At 36.3% G+C, this 22,940-nt stretch overlaps 1 protein-coding gene across 1 annotated transcript in view; it reads left to right on the top strand.

Moving 5' to 3' along the window:
- ACSS3 (acyl-CoA synthetase short chain family member 3) overlaps positions 1-22,940 on the top strand; it is a 215,654-nt gene that overhangs the window by 144,479 nt on the left and 48,235 nt on the right. The window contains exon 8 of the mRNA XM_004384637.1: positions 16,889-16,992. Within this exon, the coding sequence (XP_004384694.1) occupies positions 16,889-16,992 (104 nt within the window). The remainder of the gene's footprint in view (positions 1-16,888; positions 16,993-22,940) is intronic.

Below are 22,940 nucleotides of genomic sequence, written 5' to 3'. Positions count from 1 at the left end.
GAATCCAACTGATTTTTGTATGTTTATCTTGTATCCTGAAGCTTTGCTGAAATCTTTTATTAGTTCCAGTAGTTTTCTTGTGGATTCTTTAGGGTTTTCTGTGTATAAGATCATATCATCTGCAAATAGAGAAATTTTGACTTCTTCCCTACCAATTCGGGTGCCCTTTGTTTCTTTTTCTAGCCTAATTTCTGTGTCTAGGACCTCCAGCACAGTGTTAAATAAGAGTGGTGATAGAGGGCATCCTTGTCTGGTTCCTGTTCCCATGGGGAATGCTTTCAAAGTCTCTTCATTTAGGATGATGTTGGCTGTTGGCTTTGTATAAATGCCCTTAGTTATATGGTGGAATTTGGCTGTAAACTGACTTTTGAGCACTGCTTTTGCTGTGTCCCAAATGTTCTAGTAGGATGTGTTTTCATTCTCATTTGATTATATGAATTTCTTTATTCTATCCTTAATTTCTTCTATAAACCAGTAGTTTTTGAGCAAGATGTTCTTCAGTTTCCATGTGTTTGAATTTTTCCTTGCTCCTTGTGTTGTTGATTTCTACTTTTATGGCTTTATGGTCAGAAAAGATGCTTTGTAATTTTTCAGTGTTTTGGATTATGTTAAGGCTTGTTTCTTGGGCTAATATGTGGTCTATTCTGGGGAATGTTCCATGTGTGTTGGAAAAGAATGTATACTTGGCTGCTGTTGGGTGGAGTATTCGGTGTGTGTCAATGAGATCAAGTTGGTTGATTGTAACAGTTAGCTCTTCCATGTCTTTGTTTAACTTCTTTCTGGATATTCTGGCCTTCACCAAAAGTGGTGTGTTGAAGTCTCCTACTACTATTGTGGAGGTGTCTGTCTCTCTTTTCAGTGCTGTTAGAGTTTGTTTGATGTATTTTGGAGCTCTGTCATTGGGTGTGTAAATATTTAGCATAGTTATGTCCTCCTGGTGTATTGACCCTTTAATCATTATATAGTGTCCTTCCTTATCCTTTGTGGTGAATTTTACTTTAAAGTCTGTTTTGTCAGAGGTTAATATTTCCACTCCTGGTCTTTTTTTAGTCTTGTTTGCTATATATATATTTTTTTCATTGTCTGAATTTTAGCTTGTTTGTGTCTTTAAGTCTAAGGGGTATATCTTGTAGGCAGCATATAGACGGATTGTGTTTTTTTATCCAATCTGCCACTCTTTGTCTGATTATTGGAGCATTTAGTCCATTTACATTCAGTGTAATTATAGACAGGTACAAGTTTAGTGCTGTCATTTTGATATCTTTTTTGGTGTGTTGTTCACAGTTTGTTTGTTTCCCTTGAGTTTCTGTGTTGAGTCATTTTTCTTTATTTTCTTTTCATCTTTTTCATTGTTGTTGATTTTGTGTTTTCTGAGTCTTTATATTTTTCTAGTTTTTTATTTTGAATTGTATGATTCTTAGTTTCCTTTGTGGTTACCTTAATATATACCCCTATTTTTCTAAGTTTATACCAGTCTTTTAATTCTTTATATCACCATGACTTTCCCTTCATATGAAAAATCTTTGTCTACTTTTTTTAAGTCCCTCTTTTTTGTTTTAATGTTGTCATTTTTTTTCATATTGATATCTCTGTTTCCCTATTTTCAGTGTTTTAACTTTGATATATTAATGTGACTTCCCTATCTGAGTCGGTATCTGGTTGCTCTGTCCTGTGTTCTAGTCTTGCATTGTTATCTGATGTTACTGATTTTCTAACCAGAGGACTCCCTTCAGTATTTCTTGTTATTTTGGTTTGGTTTTTGCAAATTCCCTAAATTTCTGTTTATCTGGAAATGCCGTATTTTTGTCATCATATTTGAGAGACAGTTTTGCTGGATATATAGTTCTTGTCTGGCAGTTTTTTTCCTTTAAGTCTTTATATATGTCATCCCGTTGCCTTCTTGCCTGCCTGGTTTCTGCTGAGTAGTCTGAGCTTATTCTAACTGACTCTGCTTTGTAGATGACTTTTCTTTTATCCTTAGCTGCTCTTAAAATTCTCTCTTTATCTTTGATTTTGACAAGTTTGATTATAATATGTCTTGGTGACTTTCTTTTGGGTTGTACCCTATGTGGGGTTTGATGAGCATCTTGAGTAGATATCTTCTCATCTTTTATGATATCAGGGAAGTTTTCTGTGAACAAATCTTCAACAATTCTCTCTGTATTTTCTGTTATAGCCCCTGTTCTGGTACTCCAGTCACTCATAGGTTATTTCTCTTGATAGAGTCCCACATAACTCTTATAATTTCTTCATTCTTTTCAATTCTTTTATCTGATTTTTCCTCAAATAAGTTGGTGTCAAGTGCTTTATCTTCAGTGTCACTAATTCTCACTCCTACTGCCTCAGTTCTGCTCCTGTGACTTTCTATTGAGTTGTCTAATTCTGAAATTTTATTGTTAATCTTCTGGATTTCTGATTGCGGTCTCTCTATGGATTCTTGCAGCCTATTAAATTTGTCATTATGATCTTGAATAACGTTTTAACTTCCACTACTGCTTTGTTTGTGTGTTCTTTGGGTGTCTGTTTGTTTTGACGAATTTCCTTCCTAATTTCTTGAAGAGTTCTGTATATTAATCTTTTGTATTCTGCCTCTGGTAATTCCATGAAATTCTCTTCCTCTGTAAAATTTATTGATTCTTTATTTTGGGAGTTTGCTGAAGCCATCATGGACTGCCTCTTTATGTGATTTGATATTGACTTTTGTCTCCAAGCCATCAATAAGTTATTATAATTTTATTTTATATTTGTTTAGTGTGTCCTATCTTCTTGTTTTGTTTTGTTTTGATATGCCTAAATAGGTTTCTTGTGTGCACTAGTTTGATTATTGGTGCCTTTGAAGCTCTAACGTCCTGTCACCAGCTAGTCAGGTCTGTAAGTATGTGTGCCCAGGAGTCCGTTAAATTTTCCTGTATGGATTCAACTCAGGTGTCCAGGCAGTCGGTCACCATGTATGTGGTGTAGGCTCTCCCCTACAGTCTTCGAGAGGCATGGGTGATCAGTGTAGGCACAGGTATCTGGCTGCAGTAGGAGGTCACGCACTGAGCAAGGCAGGGGGCTGGTGGCTGGTGGCTGCCCCTGAGTGTATGAAAGGAAAGTGTGTCCCTGTTCCCTAGAGCATGTCAGTAGGTGAGTTTTGCAGCCGGACTCTGAACACCCTATTCTGTTGGCTGTAAGGACTGGGGGGCACCACTTATTCTTGTACCCCTGTAGCAGGTGGCTTGGTGATGTGGTTGGGGCCACCAGTCCTCAAGCTCCTGATGCGGACAGGTAAAGCGCCTGCTTAAAGGGCAGAACAGTGTCAAGTGTGACCAATCTGCCACTTCCAAGCTGAAATAGTTGAAGTTAGACTTCAGGTGTTTACCCTGTTTTACTGTGGTAGTGAGGGCTTACGCTGTTGAGATGAGTCCATACCAGTCTATACAGGGATAGATGGCACTCAAAGTTTGTGGACCCCTTATGCCTATTTCTAGGCAAAGAAGCTGTGTCAACCCTGAGTTTCTGGCTTAGGGGAGCCGGTAGCTTGTTTTTTGCCTGTTTGTTAATTTATTCCCTCTCCAAGGCCAGGAGAATGGTTTGGGGCACCTTATGGGGTCTATTTCTGACCCCGGGGACTCAGAGATCACTGAAGCCGGCGGGACGCAGTGCAGAGTGAGGAGGGAGGAGATAATTGGGAGGGTGGTATTTCCGAAATGTTTTTTTTTTTTTTTTAATCCCCACGAAAGGCCACACGCACCTACTTATCTTTAGCCACTTGGGTGCTGCTTTTCACTGGTTCAGAGTGTCCAAGCAGAATCTCTGCTGTCAGACCTCTCTCAATGTGGAACCTGCCTCCCGAGCAAGTGAGTGGAGCTGTATGCCCGCCTCTCTGCACAACCCGAGCCAATGCAGGTTGATGGGCTGCGGTTGCCGCTGGGTCAGGTCAGGCCGCTGGGTCAGGTCAGGCAACTCCTCACTGCTTCCAAATTGTCTCTCCCTCCCCCTGCCACTCAGTCCAATTCCTCAACTTTGCCTTGTTCAGGGCTCCTAGATATTTATATTCAATCAAGTCACTTGTTTTCTGGGTCTTTTTTGTAAGAGGGACGTAGAAGCCGTCTGACTGCTCTGCCATCTTGGCCCCGCCTCTCCTTGACTGAGTTCTTTATCTCTTCATTTGATGCTTATGGTTTCAGGATTGACGTGTGTCTCTGTTTTGCTTAGTTTTTCGGATCTTTGCTGTGGAGGGACGGCGTGGTGCTTCTGTCTATAGCACCATGTTGCCCGGAAGTACAGCAACCAAACTCTTAACCGCTGTGTCACCATGACTCCAAACAAGGAAACTCAGATCCAAAAAATTTAAGTGACTATCAAGATTGTACATTGGTGAAAGACAGAATATAGACCAGAATTCAGGTTTTCTCATACACCAAAACCTTTAAATTCATGTGTAAGATATTTTGCGTTGATTTACCGAGTTGAAATTCACTAGATATTACAGTTGCAGAGTTGCAGAGTTTGCGTCTCTATACTTCTCTTGTAGAACATTTCAGATGATGAAGCTTTTCAAAATGTGTTAATTACACACCTCATTAAAAATTGTTTTAGGATAACATTGGATATTTGCTAAATACTTCAGTTTTCAAAACAAATTTAAGAGAACACTCTGAAATAGGTAGCTAAACAGAACTCTGAACTCCTTTTAAGGTAGTACGTTAGAGCACTACAGTCTGACAAATAGTTTAGAAATCATCTAGTATAATTCTTTTATTTTACAGATGAGAAAACTTTGTCACATAGAAATGAAATGACATGCCTAGGATTACAAAGTTACTCTTGTGAAAAAATGGGACTAGGCAGTGTGGTATAGTAGATAAATTCTCACTCTGGAGTTAGACTTACTGGATTGAAATCCCCCATTTACTAGTTTTCATAACCTTAATAAAGTTATATAGCTCCTCTGTTTTCTTGAGTTTTCAACTTATATTCATGACTGACATTGACTTCTAGTTATCCTTCCTTGTACTATTTTAGGTTTTGGTTTCAAGGTTATTATGGACTCAAAATGAGCTGGCGATTGTCCCCCATCCCCCAGTATTATCTGGAAAAGTTTGTGTATGATTGATCTTATTAAAAAAAAATGTTTTAAAGTATTCATAGATGAATCCATCTCTGGGCTTGGGGTTATCATTGTGGGAAGGTTTTAAATTATGGATTTAATTTCTTGTGGTTCATGCTGCTTCTTAAATTTGTGCCTTGATGCCTTTAATAGTTTTTGAAAAATTATATTTCTAAATATCACTTCCACCTTATTCTTGCTTCTTCAGCTTTGCCACTGTAACAGCCATATGTTATTACCATTATTTTTTACCATGTCACCTATATCACTTTTGTTCTCTGTTATGTTTTCTCCTTTTATCATTTGAATTTCAGTTTGATTATTTTCTTCTAACCTATAGTCTGGTTTTCAAATCTTTTCTTCAAATGTATGTAACCTTGCATTGAATTTTTAAGTTTTTTTTCCTTAGTTCAAAGATTTTTATTTCGGTCTTTGTAATAATTTCTAGTTCTCTGCTAAGATTCTTCATGTTTTTCTTGAACATATTTATCACAGTCATTTTAAAGTCTACGTCTGATAACAAGAATATCTGATTTTCTGTGTGATTTTTTTCTAGTGTCTCGCTTTTTTTTTTCCTTCTTGTTTTTGGTTACATGGCCTTGTCTTCCCGATATATAATTGTGTATGAATATCATATAGATACTTTGAGAGTCTGGATGTTGTTAAATTCTCCCCAGAATAATTTATTCTTATTTTGTCAGGTAGTGAGCATAGGGGAAGATCACTTTGATCTAATTTGGGATTTAGCTGATTTGAAGCTAGGCTTTAGAATTGGTTTCTTTCCTGTTTACCTCTATTATTAGGTTACACCTCTTCAGATGACACAGCTGAAAGTCTGAGTGTTTTACAATACCCTTTTCTATTGTGGGAGTCAAACTCTTTAATATGACTTCTGGAATTACTTTTCAATTTTTGCGCCTCACAGCCATATACTTTTTCCTCAACTTCCCAGCTTTTCAACCACTGTTTGCCAATTGGCAAATGTCCCGAGGGGAAGTAGCAGCAAGTCAATGTCAGGCTTACTTCTCTGTACATTTTTCTCTTTGGAATCTTAGAACCTTAACTACTCATTGCCTTGTTAGCTCTCTGCTGCCTTCAAAAGGTGATATATATTCAAGTTTTTCGGGTTTTACATGACAGTTGAGATTTTTTGGCAAAAAGCTAATCTGCCGTTGATAGAGTAGTAAATACATGTGGAATAGTAACACTAGTTTCTTTACATTTAAAAAATGAATGCTAGTGGGGAGCGAGTAAAAGACAGTAGAATGAAATAAAGGTGGTTATAACCACAGGAGCATTGCTGGCAAAAGAAAGATGATCTTTCATGTGAACTGCAAGTTGATGAGGTGTCACTGAAATAATCTATTTTTATTTAAAAACTGTTGGCACAAGTGAAGAGTAATTTTTGCTTGTTTGGTAGTTTATGAAACTTGAAAGATATATTAATTTTAATTTTTTTCTGCTCCTACTTTATTATCTGAAAATTTTTCATCAGAATTTTTTTGCAACTTTTTATCCATTTTCATGCAGTCTACTTTCTATTTTGGATTAAAATTGATTTGCCAACATTAATATTTTTCTGTTTCTCTTTTGCTTAATTATCGGCTTCATTTGAGTCTTGAGTTGTTTCCAATTTTGTATAAAATTTGGGAAAGATGTATAGGTATTGTTCCTATTAATCACCACCCCTCCCCTATTTTTTCTACTCTGGATATTGTATATCATCATTTTGTTTATGCTTTTAGTTTTACGGATTTGGGACCAGATTAGCCTTTCCATATGTTACTGTCATCAGAACATTATGCATATATTTAATTAGTCTTACTAATAGTCTCTACATCCTGTCTGTCTGTTTACTGTACTGTGGTGGCTTACATGTTGCTAGGATGCTGGAAGCTGCTACAGGTATTTCAAATACCAACAGGGTCGCCTATGGTGGACAGGTTTCAACACAGCTTCTAAACTAAGACAGACTAGGAAGAAAGGCCTGGTGATCTACTTCCAAATATTAGCCAATGAAACCCTTGTGGATCACAACAGAGTATTGTCTGATGTAGTGCTTTAAGGTGAGCCCCCAAGGTTGGAAGATACTCAAAATGCACAGTGGCTGCAACAATGGACTCCAGCATACCTGTGATTCTAAAGTCAGGACAGGACTGGGCAACATTTCATTTGGTCATACGTGGGGTTGCCACAAGTCATATACTACTTGGCAACTAATGAAAACAATAATATTTAGGACAACATTTTCTAATAGAACTGAGCTCTACAATATGGTAGCTACTAGCCACGTGTGACTACTGAACTTTTGACCTGGAAATAGTGCTACTGAGAAACTGGATTTTTAACTTTTTAAATTTTAACCACTTTAAATTTGAATAGCCACATATCAGTAGTTGTTAGCATGTTTTGCAGTCCAAGTCCAGGACATAGGTAATTAACTTAGGTAAAAATCCCCTCTAGAAAACCCAAATTATAACACAAAAATGGCTAATTGTAACTTCTATAAAATATATTTTCAAACAAATAGATATTTTTGAATTTTTTGGCATGTAACATTTTTCCTTTTGTTTAATAAAATAATGACAGGGTTATTAATGAGAAAACTAACTGTTAAAAATGTTACTTCTCTTTATTTGCAATGTACTAAACTTCATTAAAAAATAAGAGAAAGCCAAATCATGCCTAACATATCTTTAAATTATAGATTTATACTGAGATTTATTTTAAGTAATCATCAAAACCAAACCCAAAACCAAACCCATTGCCATCGAGTCGATTCCGATTCATAGCGACCCTATAGAACAGAGTAGAACTGCCCCATAGGGTTTTCAAGGAGAGCCTGGTGGTTTCAAATTGCTCACCTTTTGGTTAGCAGGCATAGCTCTTAACCACTACGCCTCCAGGGTTTCCAAGTAATCATCATGGTTATAAATACATCAAATCATAAGGCATATTTTACCATGCGGAACCAGAGTTAGCTATTTTATTAAAGTGTTTATTATACGATTTTAAATAATATCATTAGTCATGTCTTATTGCTAAATCTTGCATATGTTTTTGTTTAGTTCATTAATATTAAAAAATTTGCAGTCTGTAATTGAAGAAAATAAGAATAACTTTTGGGCAGTTTTTCTGAGGAATTTTAATAGAAAAATAAATACATATTTTCTAGACTATACATTAATTGTTCTGTTAAAGTTAAGTGTATAGTTTTTAGCCACCACTCATCTGTCAGTTTGTTGTACTGTGGAGGCTTGTTTGCTGCTGTGATGCTGGAAGCTATGCCACCAGTTTTCCAAATACTAGCAGGATCACCTGGTGGACATGTTTCAGTGCAGCTTCAAGAAAAAAATAGGCTAGGAAGAAGGACCCATGATCTACTTCTAAAAAAAAATGGCCAGTGAAACCTTATGAATATCATTGGAACATTGTCTGATACAGTGCCAGAAGATGAGCACCTCAGGTTGGAAGGCACTCAAAATACGACTGGGGAAGAGCTGCCTTCTCAAAGTAGAATTGACCTTAATGACTTGAATGGAGTAAAGCTTTTGGGACCATCATTTGCTGATGTGACACAGCTCAAAATGAGAAGAAATAGCTGCAGATATTAATAATCGGAATGTGGAATTTACAAATTATTAATCTAGGAAAATTGAAAGTTGTCAAAAATGAAATGGAATGCATAAACATCAGTATCCTAGGCATTAGTGAGCTGAAATGGACTGATATTGGCCATTTTGAATCTGACAATCATATGGTCTACTATGCCAAGAATGACAGATTGAAGAGGAATAGTGTTGCATTCATCATCTAAAAGAACATTTCAAGGTCTATCCTGAAGTACAACACTGTCAGCGATAGGATAATATCCATACGCCTACAAGAATGACTAGGTAATACAACTGCTATTCAAATTTATACACCAACCACTAATGCCAAAGATGAGGAAACTGAAGATTTTTTACCAACTTCTGCAGTCTGAAATTGATCAAACATGCAATGAAGGTATATTGATAATTCCTGGTGATTGGAATGGGAAAGTTGGAAACAAAGAAGGATCAGTATTTGAAAAATATGGCCTTGGTGGCGGTCATGATGCCAGAGATCACATGGTAGAATTTTGCAAGACCAATGACTTCTTCATTGGAAATAACTTTTTCAAGAACATAAACGATGACTATACATGTGGACCTGGCCAGATGGAATACACAGGAATCAAATCGACTACATCTGTGGAAATAGAACATGCAGAAGTTCAGTATTATCAGTCAGAACAAGCCCAGGGGACAACTGTGAACAGACTATCAATTGCTCGTGTGTAAGTTCAAGTTGAAGCTGAAGAAAATTAGAACAAGTCCACGAGAGCCAAAGTACGACCTTGAGTATATCCCACCTGAATTTAGAGACCATCTCAAGAATAGATTTGATGCATTGAACGCTAATGACTGAAGACCGGACAAGTTGTGGGATGACATCAAGGACACCATACATGAAGAAAACAAAAGGTTATTAAAAAGAAAAAAAAGACCAAAGTGATTGTCAGAAGAGACTTTGAAACTTGCTCTTGAACATAAAATAGCTAGTGAATGGAAAAAAATGATGAAGTAAAGGAGCTGAACAGATTTCAAAGAGCAGCTTGAAAAGACAAAGTAAAGTATTATAATGAACTGTGCAAAGACCTGAAATTAGAAAACCAAAAGGGAAGAACACACTTGGCATTTCTCAAGCAGAAAGAAATGAAGAAAAAAATCCAAGCCTCCAGTTGTAACATTGAAGGATTCTATGGGCAAAATGGAGAAGGATATTGACTATACCATGAACTGCCAAAAGAAAGAACAAATCTGTTGTAGAAGTACAGCCAGAATGCTTCTTAGAAGCAAGGATGGTGAGACTTCGTCTCATATACTGTCATGGTTTAATTATGTCCCCTAAAAAATGTGTGTATCAATTTGACTGGGCCATGATTCCCAGAATTGTGTGGTCGGCCTCCATTTTGTGATTGTAATTTTATGTTAAAGAGGATTAGGGTGGGATTGTAACACCACCCTTACCCAGGTCACATCCCTGATCCAATGTAAAGGGAGTTTCCCTAGGGTGTGGCCTGCACCACCTTTTACCTTACAAGAGATAAAATGAAAGGGAAGCAAGCAGAGAATGGGGGACCTTATACCATCAAGAAAGCAGTGACAGGAGCAGAGTGTGTCCTTTGGACCTGAGGTTCCTGCGCCGAGAACTCCTAGTCTGGGGGAACACTGATGAGAAGGCAGAGAGAGAAAGCCTTCCCCTGGAGCTGACACCCTGAATTTGGATTTTTAGCCTACTTTAACTGTGAGGAAATAAACTTCTCTTTGTTAAAATCACCCACTTGTGGTATTTCTGTTATAGCAGCACTAGATGACTAAGACACATAATTTGGATGTGTTATAAGGAGGGTTCAGTCCTTGGAGTAGGACATCATGCTTGGTAAAGTAGAGGGTCAGCTGAGAAGAGGAAGACCCTCAAGGAGATGGACTAACACAGTGGCTGCAACAATGGGCTCAAGCACAAGAATGATTGTGAGGGTGGCACAGGACTGGGCAGTGTTTTGTTCTGTTGTACATAGAGTCGCTATGAGACAGAACTGACTCGATGGTAACTAACAACAAACAAACGGGCAAAATATTTAATGACACAGGAAGGATAAAAAGAAGATGGAAGAAATACACAAATTCACTGTATGAAAAGAAATTGTTCCAATTCAACCATGTCAGGGGGTAGTATGTGATCAAGAACCGATGGTATTGAAGGAGAAAGTCCAAGCTGTACTGAAGGCATTGGCAAAAAACAAGGCTTCAGGAGCTGAAGGATTACCAGTTGATAAGTTTCAACAAAGGGATGCAATGCTGCAAGCGTTCACTTGTCTATGCCAAGAAATTTGAAAGACATCAGTCTGGCCCACTGACTGGAAGAGATCCATATTTGTGCCCATTCCAAAGAAAGGTTATCCAACAGAATGTGGAAATTATTGAACAATATCGCTAATATCATGAGCAAGTAAAATTTTGCTGAAGATCATTCAAAGGCCACTGCAGCAGTACATTGACAGAGAACAGCCAGAAATTCATGCCAGATTCAGAAGAGGACGTGTAACCAGGGAAATCATTGCTGATGTCAGATGGATCTTGGCTGAAAGCAGAGAATACCAGAAAGATGTTTACTTGTGTTTTATTGACTATGCAAAGGGATTTGACTGTGTGGATAATAACAAATTATGGATAACTTTGTGAAGAATGGGAATTCCAGAACACTTAATATTGCACATAGGGAACCTATACATAGACCAAGAGGCGTTGCTTGAACAGAACAGGGGGATACCACATGGTTTAAAATCAGGAAAGGTGTGTGTCAGGGTTGTATCCTTTCACCAGACTTATTCAAAGTGTATGCTAAGCAAATAGGAGGAGTAGCTGGACCATATGAAGAAGAACATGGCATCAGTATTAGAGGGAGACTTATGAACAACCTGTGATATGCAGATAATCTTGCTTGCTGAAAGCGAAGAGGACTTGAAGCACTTACTGATGAAGATCAAAGACCACAGCCTTCAGTATGGATTATACCTCAACATAAAGAAAACAGAAATCCTCACAACTGGACCAATAAGCAACATCATGATAAACAGATGAAAGATTGAAGTTGTCAAGGATTTCATTATACTTGGATCTATGATCAGTGCCCATGGAAGCAGCAGTCAGGAAATCAAAGGATAACTGCCTTGAGCAAATCTGCTGCAAAAGACTTATTTAAAGTGTTAAAAAAACAAAGATGTCACTTTGAAGACCAAGGTGCGCCTGACCCAAGTCATGGTGTTTTCAGTCGCCTCATATGCATGTGAAAGCTGGACAATGAATCAGGAAGACCTAAGAAGAATTGAAGCATTTGAATTACGTTGTTGGTGAAGAATATTGAATATACCATGGACTGCCAGAAGAATTAACAAATCTGCTTTGGCAGAAGTATACCAAGAATGTTCCTTAGAGGTAAGGATTGCAAGACTTCCTGTCATGTACTTCAGTTATGTTATCAGGAGGGACCAGTCCCTGGAGAATGACATCATGCTTGGTAAAGTAGAGGATCAGCGAAAAAGTGGAAGACCCTCAACCAGATGTATTGACACATTGGCTGCAACAATGGGCTCAAACCTAGCAAAAATTGTTATCGGGGAAATTTGATCTTCATCAGTAAGTACTTTACGTCCTGTTCACTCTCAGCAAGCACGGTTGTATCATCTGCCACATAGCTGTCTTCCAAATTTGTTGGCATAAATGAGTGAGCGCTTCCAGCCTTGCATCCCTTTGTTGAAACATCTCAGTTGGTATTTCGTCAATTCCTGAAGCCTTGTTTTTCGCCAGTGCCTTCAGTGCAGAACTTCTTCCTTCAGTACCGTTGGTTCTTGATCATCTGTTCCCTCCTGAAATTGTTGATCGTGGACCAATTCTTTTTGGTACAGTGACTCTGTGTATTCCTTCCATTGTCTTTTGATGCTTCCTAAGTCCTTGAATATTTCGCCCATAGAATCGTTTAATATTGCATCTCGAGACTTGAATTTTTTCTTCAGTTCTTTCAGCTTGAAAAATGCCAAGCGTGTTCTTCCCTTTCGGTTTTCTAACTCCAGGTCTTTGTACATTTCATTATAATACTTCAGTTTGTCTTCTCAAGTCACCCTTTGAAATCTTCTGTTCAGCTCTTTTACTTTATCAGTTCTTGAGGTTGCATTAGTTATTTTATGTTCAAGAGCAACTTTCAGAGTCTCTTTTGACATCCATTTTTGTTTTTCCTTTCTTTCCTGTGTTTTTGATAACCTTTTTCTTTCTTCATATATGATGTCCCTGATGTCATCCCACAACTCATCTGCTCTTCAGTCATTATTTTTCAATCTTTCAAATCTATTCTTAAGATAATCTCTAAATTTAGGTGGGATATACTCAAGATCATGCTTTGGCTTTCATGGACTTGTTTTAATTTTCTTCAGCTTAAACTTGAGCTTGCATATGAGCAATTGATTGTTCCGCAGTCATTCCCTGGCCTTGTTCTGACTTATGATATTGAGCTTCTTCATGACCTCTTCCACAGATGTAGTCAATGTGTATTCCATCTGGCAAGGTCCACGTGTATAGTTGCTATTCATATTGTTGAAAAAGGCATTTGCAATGAATATGTTGCTGGTCTTTCAAAATTCTATCATGAGATCTCCGGCATCATTTCTATCACCAAGGCCATATTTTTCTACTACTGATTATTCTTTGTTTCCCACTTTCACATTTACCAGTAATCACCAGTAATTATTAATGCATCTTGATTGCATGCTTGATGAATTTCAAACTACAAAAGTTGGAAAAAATCTTCAATTTCTTCTTCTTTGGCTTTGGGGTTGGTGTGTAGCCACTACTTACAGAAAAATTAAATAATAAAATTTCTTAGCTGCATGCAAGGGCATCAGCATGCCCACACATGAACATACACTGACCCAAATTAAAGAAATTATTGACGTAATGTTTTGAGGAGGAATTGTGTATTCAGTAATAAATTAAAATTTTTCTTCATCCAGACCAGTGTAAGAATTCTGCTGTTCCTTTTGCAAGTCATCTTCTGCCTCAGCGTTGCCCAGTATGCTAATCACTAGCCAGATGTGGCTGTTGAGCACTTGAAACGTGGCGTGTCCTAATTACTATAGTTTGAAAAAAAAGAATGTAAAAAATTCTCACTAACAATTTTATACTGATTGCACGTTAAAATGATAATATTTTGGGTATATTTGGTTTAACAAAATATATTATTAAAAGTAATTTAACTTCTTTTTTCTTATATTACTATGTACACTAGAAAAAATTTTTTTTTAATTTTATTGTGGTGAAAATATGCCTGACAAAATATATGCCATCTAAACAATTTCTACATGTACAAGTCAGTAAGCGTGATTACTTTCTTCAAGTTGCACCATCATTTTTCAAGTCATTCCACCATCATTAACACAAACTCAATGCCCCTAAGCAAAAATTCCCCATTCCCACCTCTCTCTCACCTCTCGTAACCACTGATTATTCTTGGTTTTTATACATCTGTTTATTTCCTATAAATTGGATCATACAATATTTGTCCTTGTTTTCAAGGTTCATCCGTGTTGTGGCATGCCTCAGGACTTCATTTCTCTTTATGGCTGAGTAGTATTCCATTGTGGGTAGATACTACATTTTGTTTATACATTCATCTGTTTATTAACATTTGATTTGTTTCCACTTTTCTGGCTATTGTGAAAAGTGCTACAGCGAGCACTGGTGTACATTTACCAAACATTTTTAAATTACATATATTACATGTGTGGTTCACATTATATTTAAATTAGACAGTACTGGTCTAACTAATCCTTATGGATCCAACTGCATCTTTGAATACAAAAAAGATAATGTGATAAGATAATTTTATTCTCTATCATTATATTAGCAGATGGTGATGCTTTTTTTCAAAAAAATACACACTGAGAGGTAACAGAACAATGAGTGTTTCACACAGATTTGAGACCCTAGGTATATATAGCTTCATCCATAGATGTAAATAGCTACGAACAATTTCCAGTGATAGCACTTCAAGTGTAGACATCATTTAGAAGTGGTTCATTTATACTTAGGAATTAATTAACACGTTTTCAATAGTTTATTTTGTATCCAAGAATTTCAGTTAAATAAACTCTTATTATTTTTTCCTATTGAGTTTTTACAAGGAAAACATTTTTAATGGTACTACACTATTGAAGTCAAACTTTTGGTGGCATGATTATCTATAAAAGTTAAGGAGGATGTTAAAGGTTGATAACATTAGAAAACTTGATAATCCTGTGCATTCAAATAGCCCATCTTCTTCTGAAGTTCATACTATCTATTTGTAATGCCTTCTCTCCCTCCTCTTCAGAGCTGTTTTCAGAAACTTGTGCATACTATTCATGGATTTCCTCTCTACTCTTGACTGCCACCATCCTTGAGTGATTTTTACTGTCTTGAGGATGATCCTTCTATCTACACACTGTTATTTTCCCCAGTGCCTTTCAATGTTAGGTTCTATCAGCTGTCCTAAATGCTGCCATGCCTCAGAATAGACACATTTCCAAGATCTCTAAGTTTGAAATTTCCCTCTTTCACAGTTATACCTTGTTCTTCAGATTCTAGAGTTACTTAACTCTCACTGAATTTTTTTTTTGTTGTTGTCCTATGACTTCTAGTCTCTCATCCCACCATTGTCCCTGATATTTTCTTCCGTTCTGGTTATTCCTGCCTTGCCCCCATTCCTCACTACCCCCTTTGGCCAGTCTGGACTCCCCAGTTGGCACTTTCAGTATTTGATTTGCCGTTCCTTCTTTTCTGTACTACCAACTGGCCTATCCAAGTTTAGCTTCCTAGGTTACTGAAGGAGTACCTGAAAACCTAGGTAACTGTTCTTCACTCTTCATTTTTATGTTATGTGCTTAAAATTTCCAAAAATAGGCATTCACAATTCTTCTCTCCTCAATATTTCTACACAATTTTCACATTCTTAGAAGATAACATGCTTCTTCTTTTACTTAAGAACAATCAAACTGGCTTAAGTTTTGCCTACTCTCCACCTGTTTATTTTTCTGAGACTTAAGAAACTTTAAAATGCCTAAAAATCCCAGGTATTTTGATTGGATTGGTATTGAGGTCATGAATTCTCATCTCTTAGGGAGTTCCTAGTCCAATGTAGTAAACCACAAGAAACAAATAATTATAGAATGAGGTACATGTTTATAGCAGAAATAGGAACTGAATGCTGTTAGAGCATAAAGGTGGGAATCTTTGAATCTCTATGAACTACATGAAATGATATGGTAAATTAAGGGAATGGTAAAAAAAATTGTATGGCTTAATCACAAAGTTTAGAATGAGTTAGGCAGGTTTTTCTTTGTTTTTCTTTTCTTTGATGATAATGAATTGATTCTTTATATACACATCCCTTTTTTGAAAGCTAGGCCATGGGGCATTGAGAATAGAGGAAAAATAACCGTTTTCTAATTAATCCCCAATACTGTCAGCACAAACCTATTTCCCCCTTTCCATCTTGTGGCATGGTGCTCCCTACTAAAGGTAATTGCCCTTCATCTCTTAGTACCCTTTTCTTTTTTTTATAAGAACCTTTTCGATCTGGAAAGCCACAATGACAATGACATTTATTTTTTAAAACAGCTATCTTTCCTACATATGCTCTGGGAAAAGGGCAAATATGTGCTTGAAATCAGAGCAATCCTTGCCAGAGAAAGTTAGGAGAAGGAACAAGGTCATCATATTCATGGGCATTTTTTGCCTTAACTGATATTTGTGAGTATATTTTTGTGTATAGCCTTAAGTAAAATATAGCAGTCAAACTTAGAGCTAAAATTAGCTGAGATAATGTCAAGGAGGAAAAAGGTTTTCATTTTTTATTTTTAGATAATAAAAATATTTAATAATATGACATATATTGCAAAGATAATTTCAATTGCTCTTCTCAAAATTGAGAAGCTGTAGAAACTATTGTAAATTCTACTTTTGAAATATCTCACTCTGATGCTTTGATTGCTTTTTGGTACACTTTGGTTTAAAACAAATACTGCCTCTCATCATTCCATGGTATGATATATGGGTTATATGGCTGTTATTCTCAGACAAAATTAATGTGGTGAGATTCCACAATGTTTAAAAAATGTTGATGAAATTATTGAGATTTGTTTTCAAGGAATAATTTGAATTTATTCTCCGTTATGTTCAGGTTCAAAACATTGTTTGTGGCTGGCGAACGCTGTGATGTGGAGACCCTAGAATGGTCCAAAGAGGTCTTCAGAGTACCCGTCCTAGACCATTGGTGGCAAACTGGTGAGCATTTTCCAAGTGCATATATAAATATTGCAGAAATGCTTTTCAAACACACTGCAAGGACTGAAGAAATCCTAACCTATGATCATCAGGCACAAAATGGAGTGTAGATGCTTCCAGTCTCAGGATTCAATGGTTCTGGTTTCAATAGAAATAAATAATTCTTTCATTGGCTTATTGTTAATAACATCTTCATAAGTGACATTGATGCCACCATTCTCTTGGTTCCTAGGTATAAAGCACTGAAGATCTATTTTACTGTCCTCCTCTTTGTTGCCTATATCCAATAAGTCACAAAATCTCAGATCTTCCTATGAAGTGTCTCTTGGACTCCTTCCACCTTCAGCACTCATATTGCCTTCGAGCTGTGGCACCCACATTATCATCTGCCCTGATTTTAAGTATCCTCATCACTCATCTCTGTTCTCTGTATTCCAATGCACTGTGCACACTGCTTCCAGAGTATTTTTTAAGCACTGTTTCTCTCATATGATTTTCTGTAATTCTCTAACTCATTTCTTGTGTCCTATAAAATCAAATCTCCTTTGCTTAATACTCAAGACAAGGAATTAATTTTTTTCAAAACACTTTTTATCATATATGTAAGTTATTTACTTATGTATTTTATTTATTGTCTGTATCTCTCCCACTAGCAGGCATGGGATTTTGTCCGTTTTGTTCACTACTCTATCATGAATACCTAGAACAAATCTTGGCACATAAACACAATTCCAATAAATATTTGTGAATATATGTATAATTTAATTCAGGGACCTATATAATCTGTACTTGGCCTGATTTCAGGCTGTCATACACTGATTTTAGTTTCTCTACTTTTGTATAGCCTATATACTTCAATTCTCATTTCATATTATTTCACATTTAGAAAGCTGTCTCTGATGACTACAAAATCCTATTATGATCCACAGTTCTTCTCTAAATTTGCATAGCATATATGCAGAAATATATGCTAACAGTGTTTTGTTTTATATTTATGTGTATGTGTATATATGCACATGTATGCACATATGTATGTATGTTAACACACACACATACGTACATACATACATGCACATAGTTGTATTACTCTCTAGCTATTTTTGAATGTGTCATCTTTACTTTCTTTTTTCTTTATATTAAATACTCCTTATCTTCTGTTTCTTTGGGTCTTCCACATTAAGGTGGACATTCAGTATTGTTAAATAAAATACGTGTTGAGTTTGCTTGATGGATGTCTGCCAAACATCTATTTAGTATGTCAGAACCTGCTTCAGACATTTGACTTTGGATGGTCAAAACATTTCAGTTCTTAATTATTAGAGAAGATGTTTTTTTCAAGGGTTAATTGCTTTAAAATATTTTTAAATAAAAAATAAACCATGTAAAACAAATTTTCATATTAAGTGAATAGAATATAAATTTTGATACAAAACAAAAAACTTTCTGCTGCTTCTTTAAAGAGATGACCGTGTACATATGGGAGAGTAAGCAGATCACCTGGAATATGTTTTACTCGTCACTGCATGTAGGGATTTTGTTGGGTTTTCCATTTTGACCTGCTCAAAATAGCTATGCATTGTGGGAGTCATGTAGTATTCATAACGTACATATTTCAGTTGAATCCTGTGTAGTTCATGGATTTAAATCAACCATTTTATATTAGGGCTTTCATTTATCCTGCCTTCTGAGCAGCTGGGACAGAGTAGCAAATTTGGATTAGGTCTTATTTAAAAAATAATTGTGATCTAAAGGATCAAATAAGTGACTAGATCTTTTGGAACTTTCTTATTCTGAGAAATTACAGCTTTTGTATTTTCTTTTTGGAGCATGTTCTTTGGAAAAGCATATTTTCTATCTCTTATTATATGAAATATAAAATGAAGGATCAGAGTAGAAGATACATGTCTTAAGTAAGATGAAAATCAGAAAAAGCCTTTCTATTCCCGCTATTTTGATTTGCAAAGGGAAAATTTTCCTGTCTACCTTAATTCAGATTTGTAGTTGTTTAGGAACTAAAAAGGCTAAGACTGGATTTGAAGGAAGAGTAATACTATGTGTAGAAATACATAAAAACAAACAAGGAATTATTTCCTCTACAAGAAGAATATTTATACAATTCATGCACTCCTAATTACCCAGGAAAGTTATAAATGCTGTTTTCTTGGGCATGAAGAAGAAAATACTTCTGTCATCCTTTAAGATGATTTTCTTTACCTGGTCAAATGGAAGAGTTGCTTCCCACACACAAACTACTTTATGCAATTACCTTCAGAAGAGTTTTGGTTTTTTCCGTTTAAGGTGACTGTGCCAAAGCCTGTTGAGGGGAAACAGCCTATTCATAAATAAAATTATGATTCTTTTACTTTTTCTGATACATATCTTTGTACATAATAGCCTGTGCAGATGTATGTAGTTAGTGCGTCTGGGCTTACAGAAAAGTTCACTGAAGCCTGAGGAACAAGCATATGAGGTCTCTGGTGGGCACTGAGTTTCATGTGAATTTGCGATTTTTCTTTAATGTGTTATTCAGAGGGAATTAATAGCTGCTTTATGTCAGTGTGTTGTCACTTTAATCGGGCTTGAATGGCTGCTCATTACTGTAGACAATGGTAGATTTCTACTAATAAAATGACTGATTCTTTCTATATACCCCTAACTTCAATTTTACAGCATTTGGTATTCTGCCCAATTAAAGTACACAAATTCATACATACATACAGGTATATAGGTAGGTAGATAGGTAGGTAGGTAGGTAGGTAGATAGAAGATGGAAGGATGGATAGACAGATAGATAGAAAGAAGATGGATGGATGAATGGATGGATGGATGGATGGATAGACAGATAAACTATTTTGTACAAGAATTTCATCCTAGTGTCAGCTACTAACAAAAAACCTGCTTAAAATCTATTCATTTGGATGGAACAAATTGATTCACTACTTTCAAAGCTGTATGTCAAATTAAGTAATCATAAAGTGATATTGAAGTTCAGCATTTGCAATAGCTTACCTTACTTAAGATGATATCAAATTAATGTTAAATCACCAGGGAAAAAAGGCAAGAACTTTTATGGATTATTATTAACCCTTAGGAAAAAAAATCTGATATTTCTAGCACATTCATGAGTTTCCTAATATTTTGCATATCAAACGGATTGAGGTATACTTCCCTAAGAGGTATGCAAGTAGAAACCTGATAATATTTGAAGGAAGGATGTTTTGGCCAAAGAAATACTTTATTTCAATTTTCAAGTTTTTCTATAAGGACACTCTTTCTTGTTAATTGACTTAGAAATAGATTTTTTTTTTTTTTTTTTTTACAATAGTGCGTTTTTGTGAGCCTTGCATACAAAGTATATTTTATTAATTTGCTTTCAGTTTACATTCATATATGTATTCAAATGAGCAGTTTAGAAGCTGTGATGTATAATTTGAATATAGGAAGGGATATCTTAAGTAATTAAAATGTATGAATAAAAATTTATTAGATCCTTTGACTTGGGTTATAAGAAGGCACTCTGCAGTCAATCCATTTATATTACCATGTTATTTTTGTTAGTTGTAATAACACCAATAAACTTCCCATGACTAACACCCTCTATTAGTCCATTGATATCAATGCTCTTTGATGTCTGATTTAATAATATATAAGATTCTTAATTGAGAACTGATTTGTAGGAAAGCCAAGAACAAATCAGCACTCTTCCAGTACAAGAATTTTGATAAAGAATTGTCATAATTCAAGACCAATGAAGCATTAAGCCCTGGCTTTGGATTGTAATAATGTAAACCTTTAATATTCTCATGAAGGAAATTGATCTTGCTAAGTTTGGAGAGGAGGGTTGTATCTATTTGATTCATAAATCTGAATGAAAGTCAAATAACTGTTATTTACCCAGATATTTTATCTTCATGGTAACTTATTCATTTAAAAAAAAACCTCCGTTGCTATCCTGTCGATTCTTACTCATAGCGACCCTATAAGACACTCGAAAACATCTAGATTATTGACTGAATTTTTCATTTTCTTTTTTTACATAGAGATAGAGATGTAGAGGTCCTACCATCCTGATTAAAAGAGAAAATTAAGAGATAAATGTTCCATTAAGATATGGTTATTCTTGTGCAAATTAAAATAAATAGCAGAACCTCATTAACCTCAGTTGTGCAATCCCCAGATAAAACACTGTGTTGTTATGGATCATCTTTAGTACTAAGAGTAACTTTTCCAGAAATGAGTCAGTAAGCGCAATTTTAGAAGAAAAGAAGTGTCAGTGCACTGCTGGGGTCCTTTGCAGGAACTTTTTGTTCCTGATTTAAGATGACTGTAAAGATTTATTTTTCCCTTAAGAGTAAACAAACTAGTACAAAAAAAAAAAAAAGAATTCTTAATGTCACAGACTAACTACTAAAACCTAAAATATAATAGACCATATTTCATTTTAAGATTTCTTCCTTCCCTACTCCTTTCTCCCTCCCACCTTCTTCTTTCCTGTTCTATTTGCTATTAGATTGGTAGTGGTTTAGAAATGATTGTAACGACCAGCTTGACATCTCAAATTTTAATATTATTTATTTCCAAGAAGAAACACTTTATTCTTTCACTCACTGTCAGTTAAAGACAATGGGTGCAAAGCTAGAATAACCAAAACCAATCCCATGGCGCTGGAGTCCCTCCTGACTCGTAGCGACCCTATAGGACAGAGTGGAACTGCTCCATAGGGTTTTCAAGGCTGTAAATCTTTACGGAAGCAGACTGCCACAACTTTCTCCCTCAGAGCAGCTGGTGGGTTCAAACCACTGATCTTTCAGTTAGCAGCTGAGCGCTTTAATCACTGCACCACCACGGATCCTTGCAAAGCTACAATTAAAAAAAAAAAACATTACTACCGAGTCAATTCTGACTCACAGCGACTGTATAGGACAGAAAAGAACTGCCCTACAGGCTTTCCAAGGAGCGGCTGGTGTATTCGAACTGCCAGCCTTTTAGTTAGCAGTCGAATGCTTAACCACAGAGGCACCGGGGCTCCAAAGCTAGAATACTGCCCTATAATTCTGCACACTAGACCCATTCTTCCTACTTATGTTTATGTACAGTTGTTTTACTTTGTTATATTTTCCCAGATGCCCTCTGTTCCTAGCACTTACAGTTACTTTCTCTTCTTCCCTCAAAATACCCTCCTAGGATTAGATTATTCAGGTTGCACAATGATTTTATAAGGAGTAACCTGATGACGGGTTTAGATGAACAGAATTTATGATTTGTTCCACATGCTAGCAGGACGTAATCTGTGTGATTTCTGTCAGAAGTTATAGAGTTTAGATGTCTGTGCACAACTAAGTACTGTTTCAAGTGTGAAACAGCCATGATTTGAGGATTTGATAAGTAAGGGAGTGTCTAAGCCACTTCTTTTCTGGATCATCCTCTTCTTTCTTGAGTCTTGCAGTCTCAGACATTCTACTTTCATGTATTAGAGAGATTTCAATCTGTTAGTCTGCAGTTCTAATTTAGTCTGCAACTGGGAATTTTCTTCATCTCTGGAATTCAACAGTGGAGGCTTTATGACTCTTGTTATTTCTAATTCCCCCTCCCTTTTCATTGTTGTAGTTTAAATGAAGTTTACATTTCAAGTTAGTCTCCCATACAAAAATTTATACATACACTGTGATGTGACCCTAATTGCTCTCCCCATACTGCAACAGCACACTCCTTCTTTCCACCCCTGATTCCCCATGTCCATTCAACCACCTCCTAACCCTCTCGCCTTCCCATCTCACCTCCAGACAGAAGCTACCCGTTTAATCTCTTGTATCTACTTGAGCTAAGAGATACACTCCTCACGAGTATCATTATATGTCCCACAGTCCAGTCCAATCCCTGTCTGAAGAGTTGGCCTCGGGAATTTTTTTACTTCTGGGCTGATAGAGAACCCAGGGGCCATGCTTTCC

Source organism: Trichechus manatus, unplaced genomic scaffold, assembly GCF_000243295.1.
Source record: "Trichechus manatus latirostris isolate Lorelei unplaced genomic scaffold, TriManLat1.0 scaffold00125, whole genome shotgun sequence".
NCBI classification, from domain to species: domain Eukaryota; kingdom Metazoa; phylum Chordata; class Mammalia; order Sirenia; family Trichechidae; genus Trichechus; species Trichechus manatus.
Note: the sequence above shows the minus strand (reverse complement) of the source record. Positions and strands in the feature narration are given on the sequence as shown.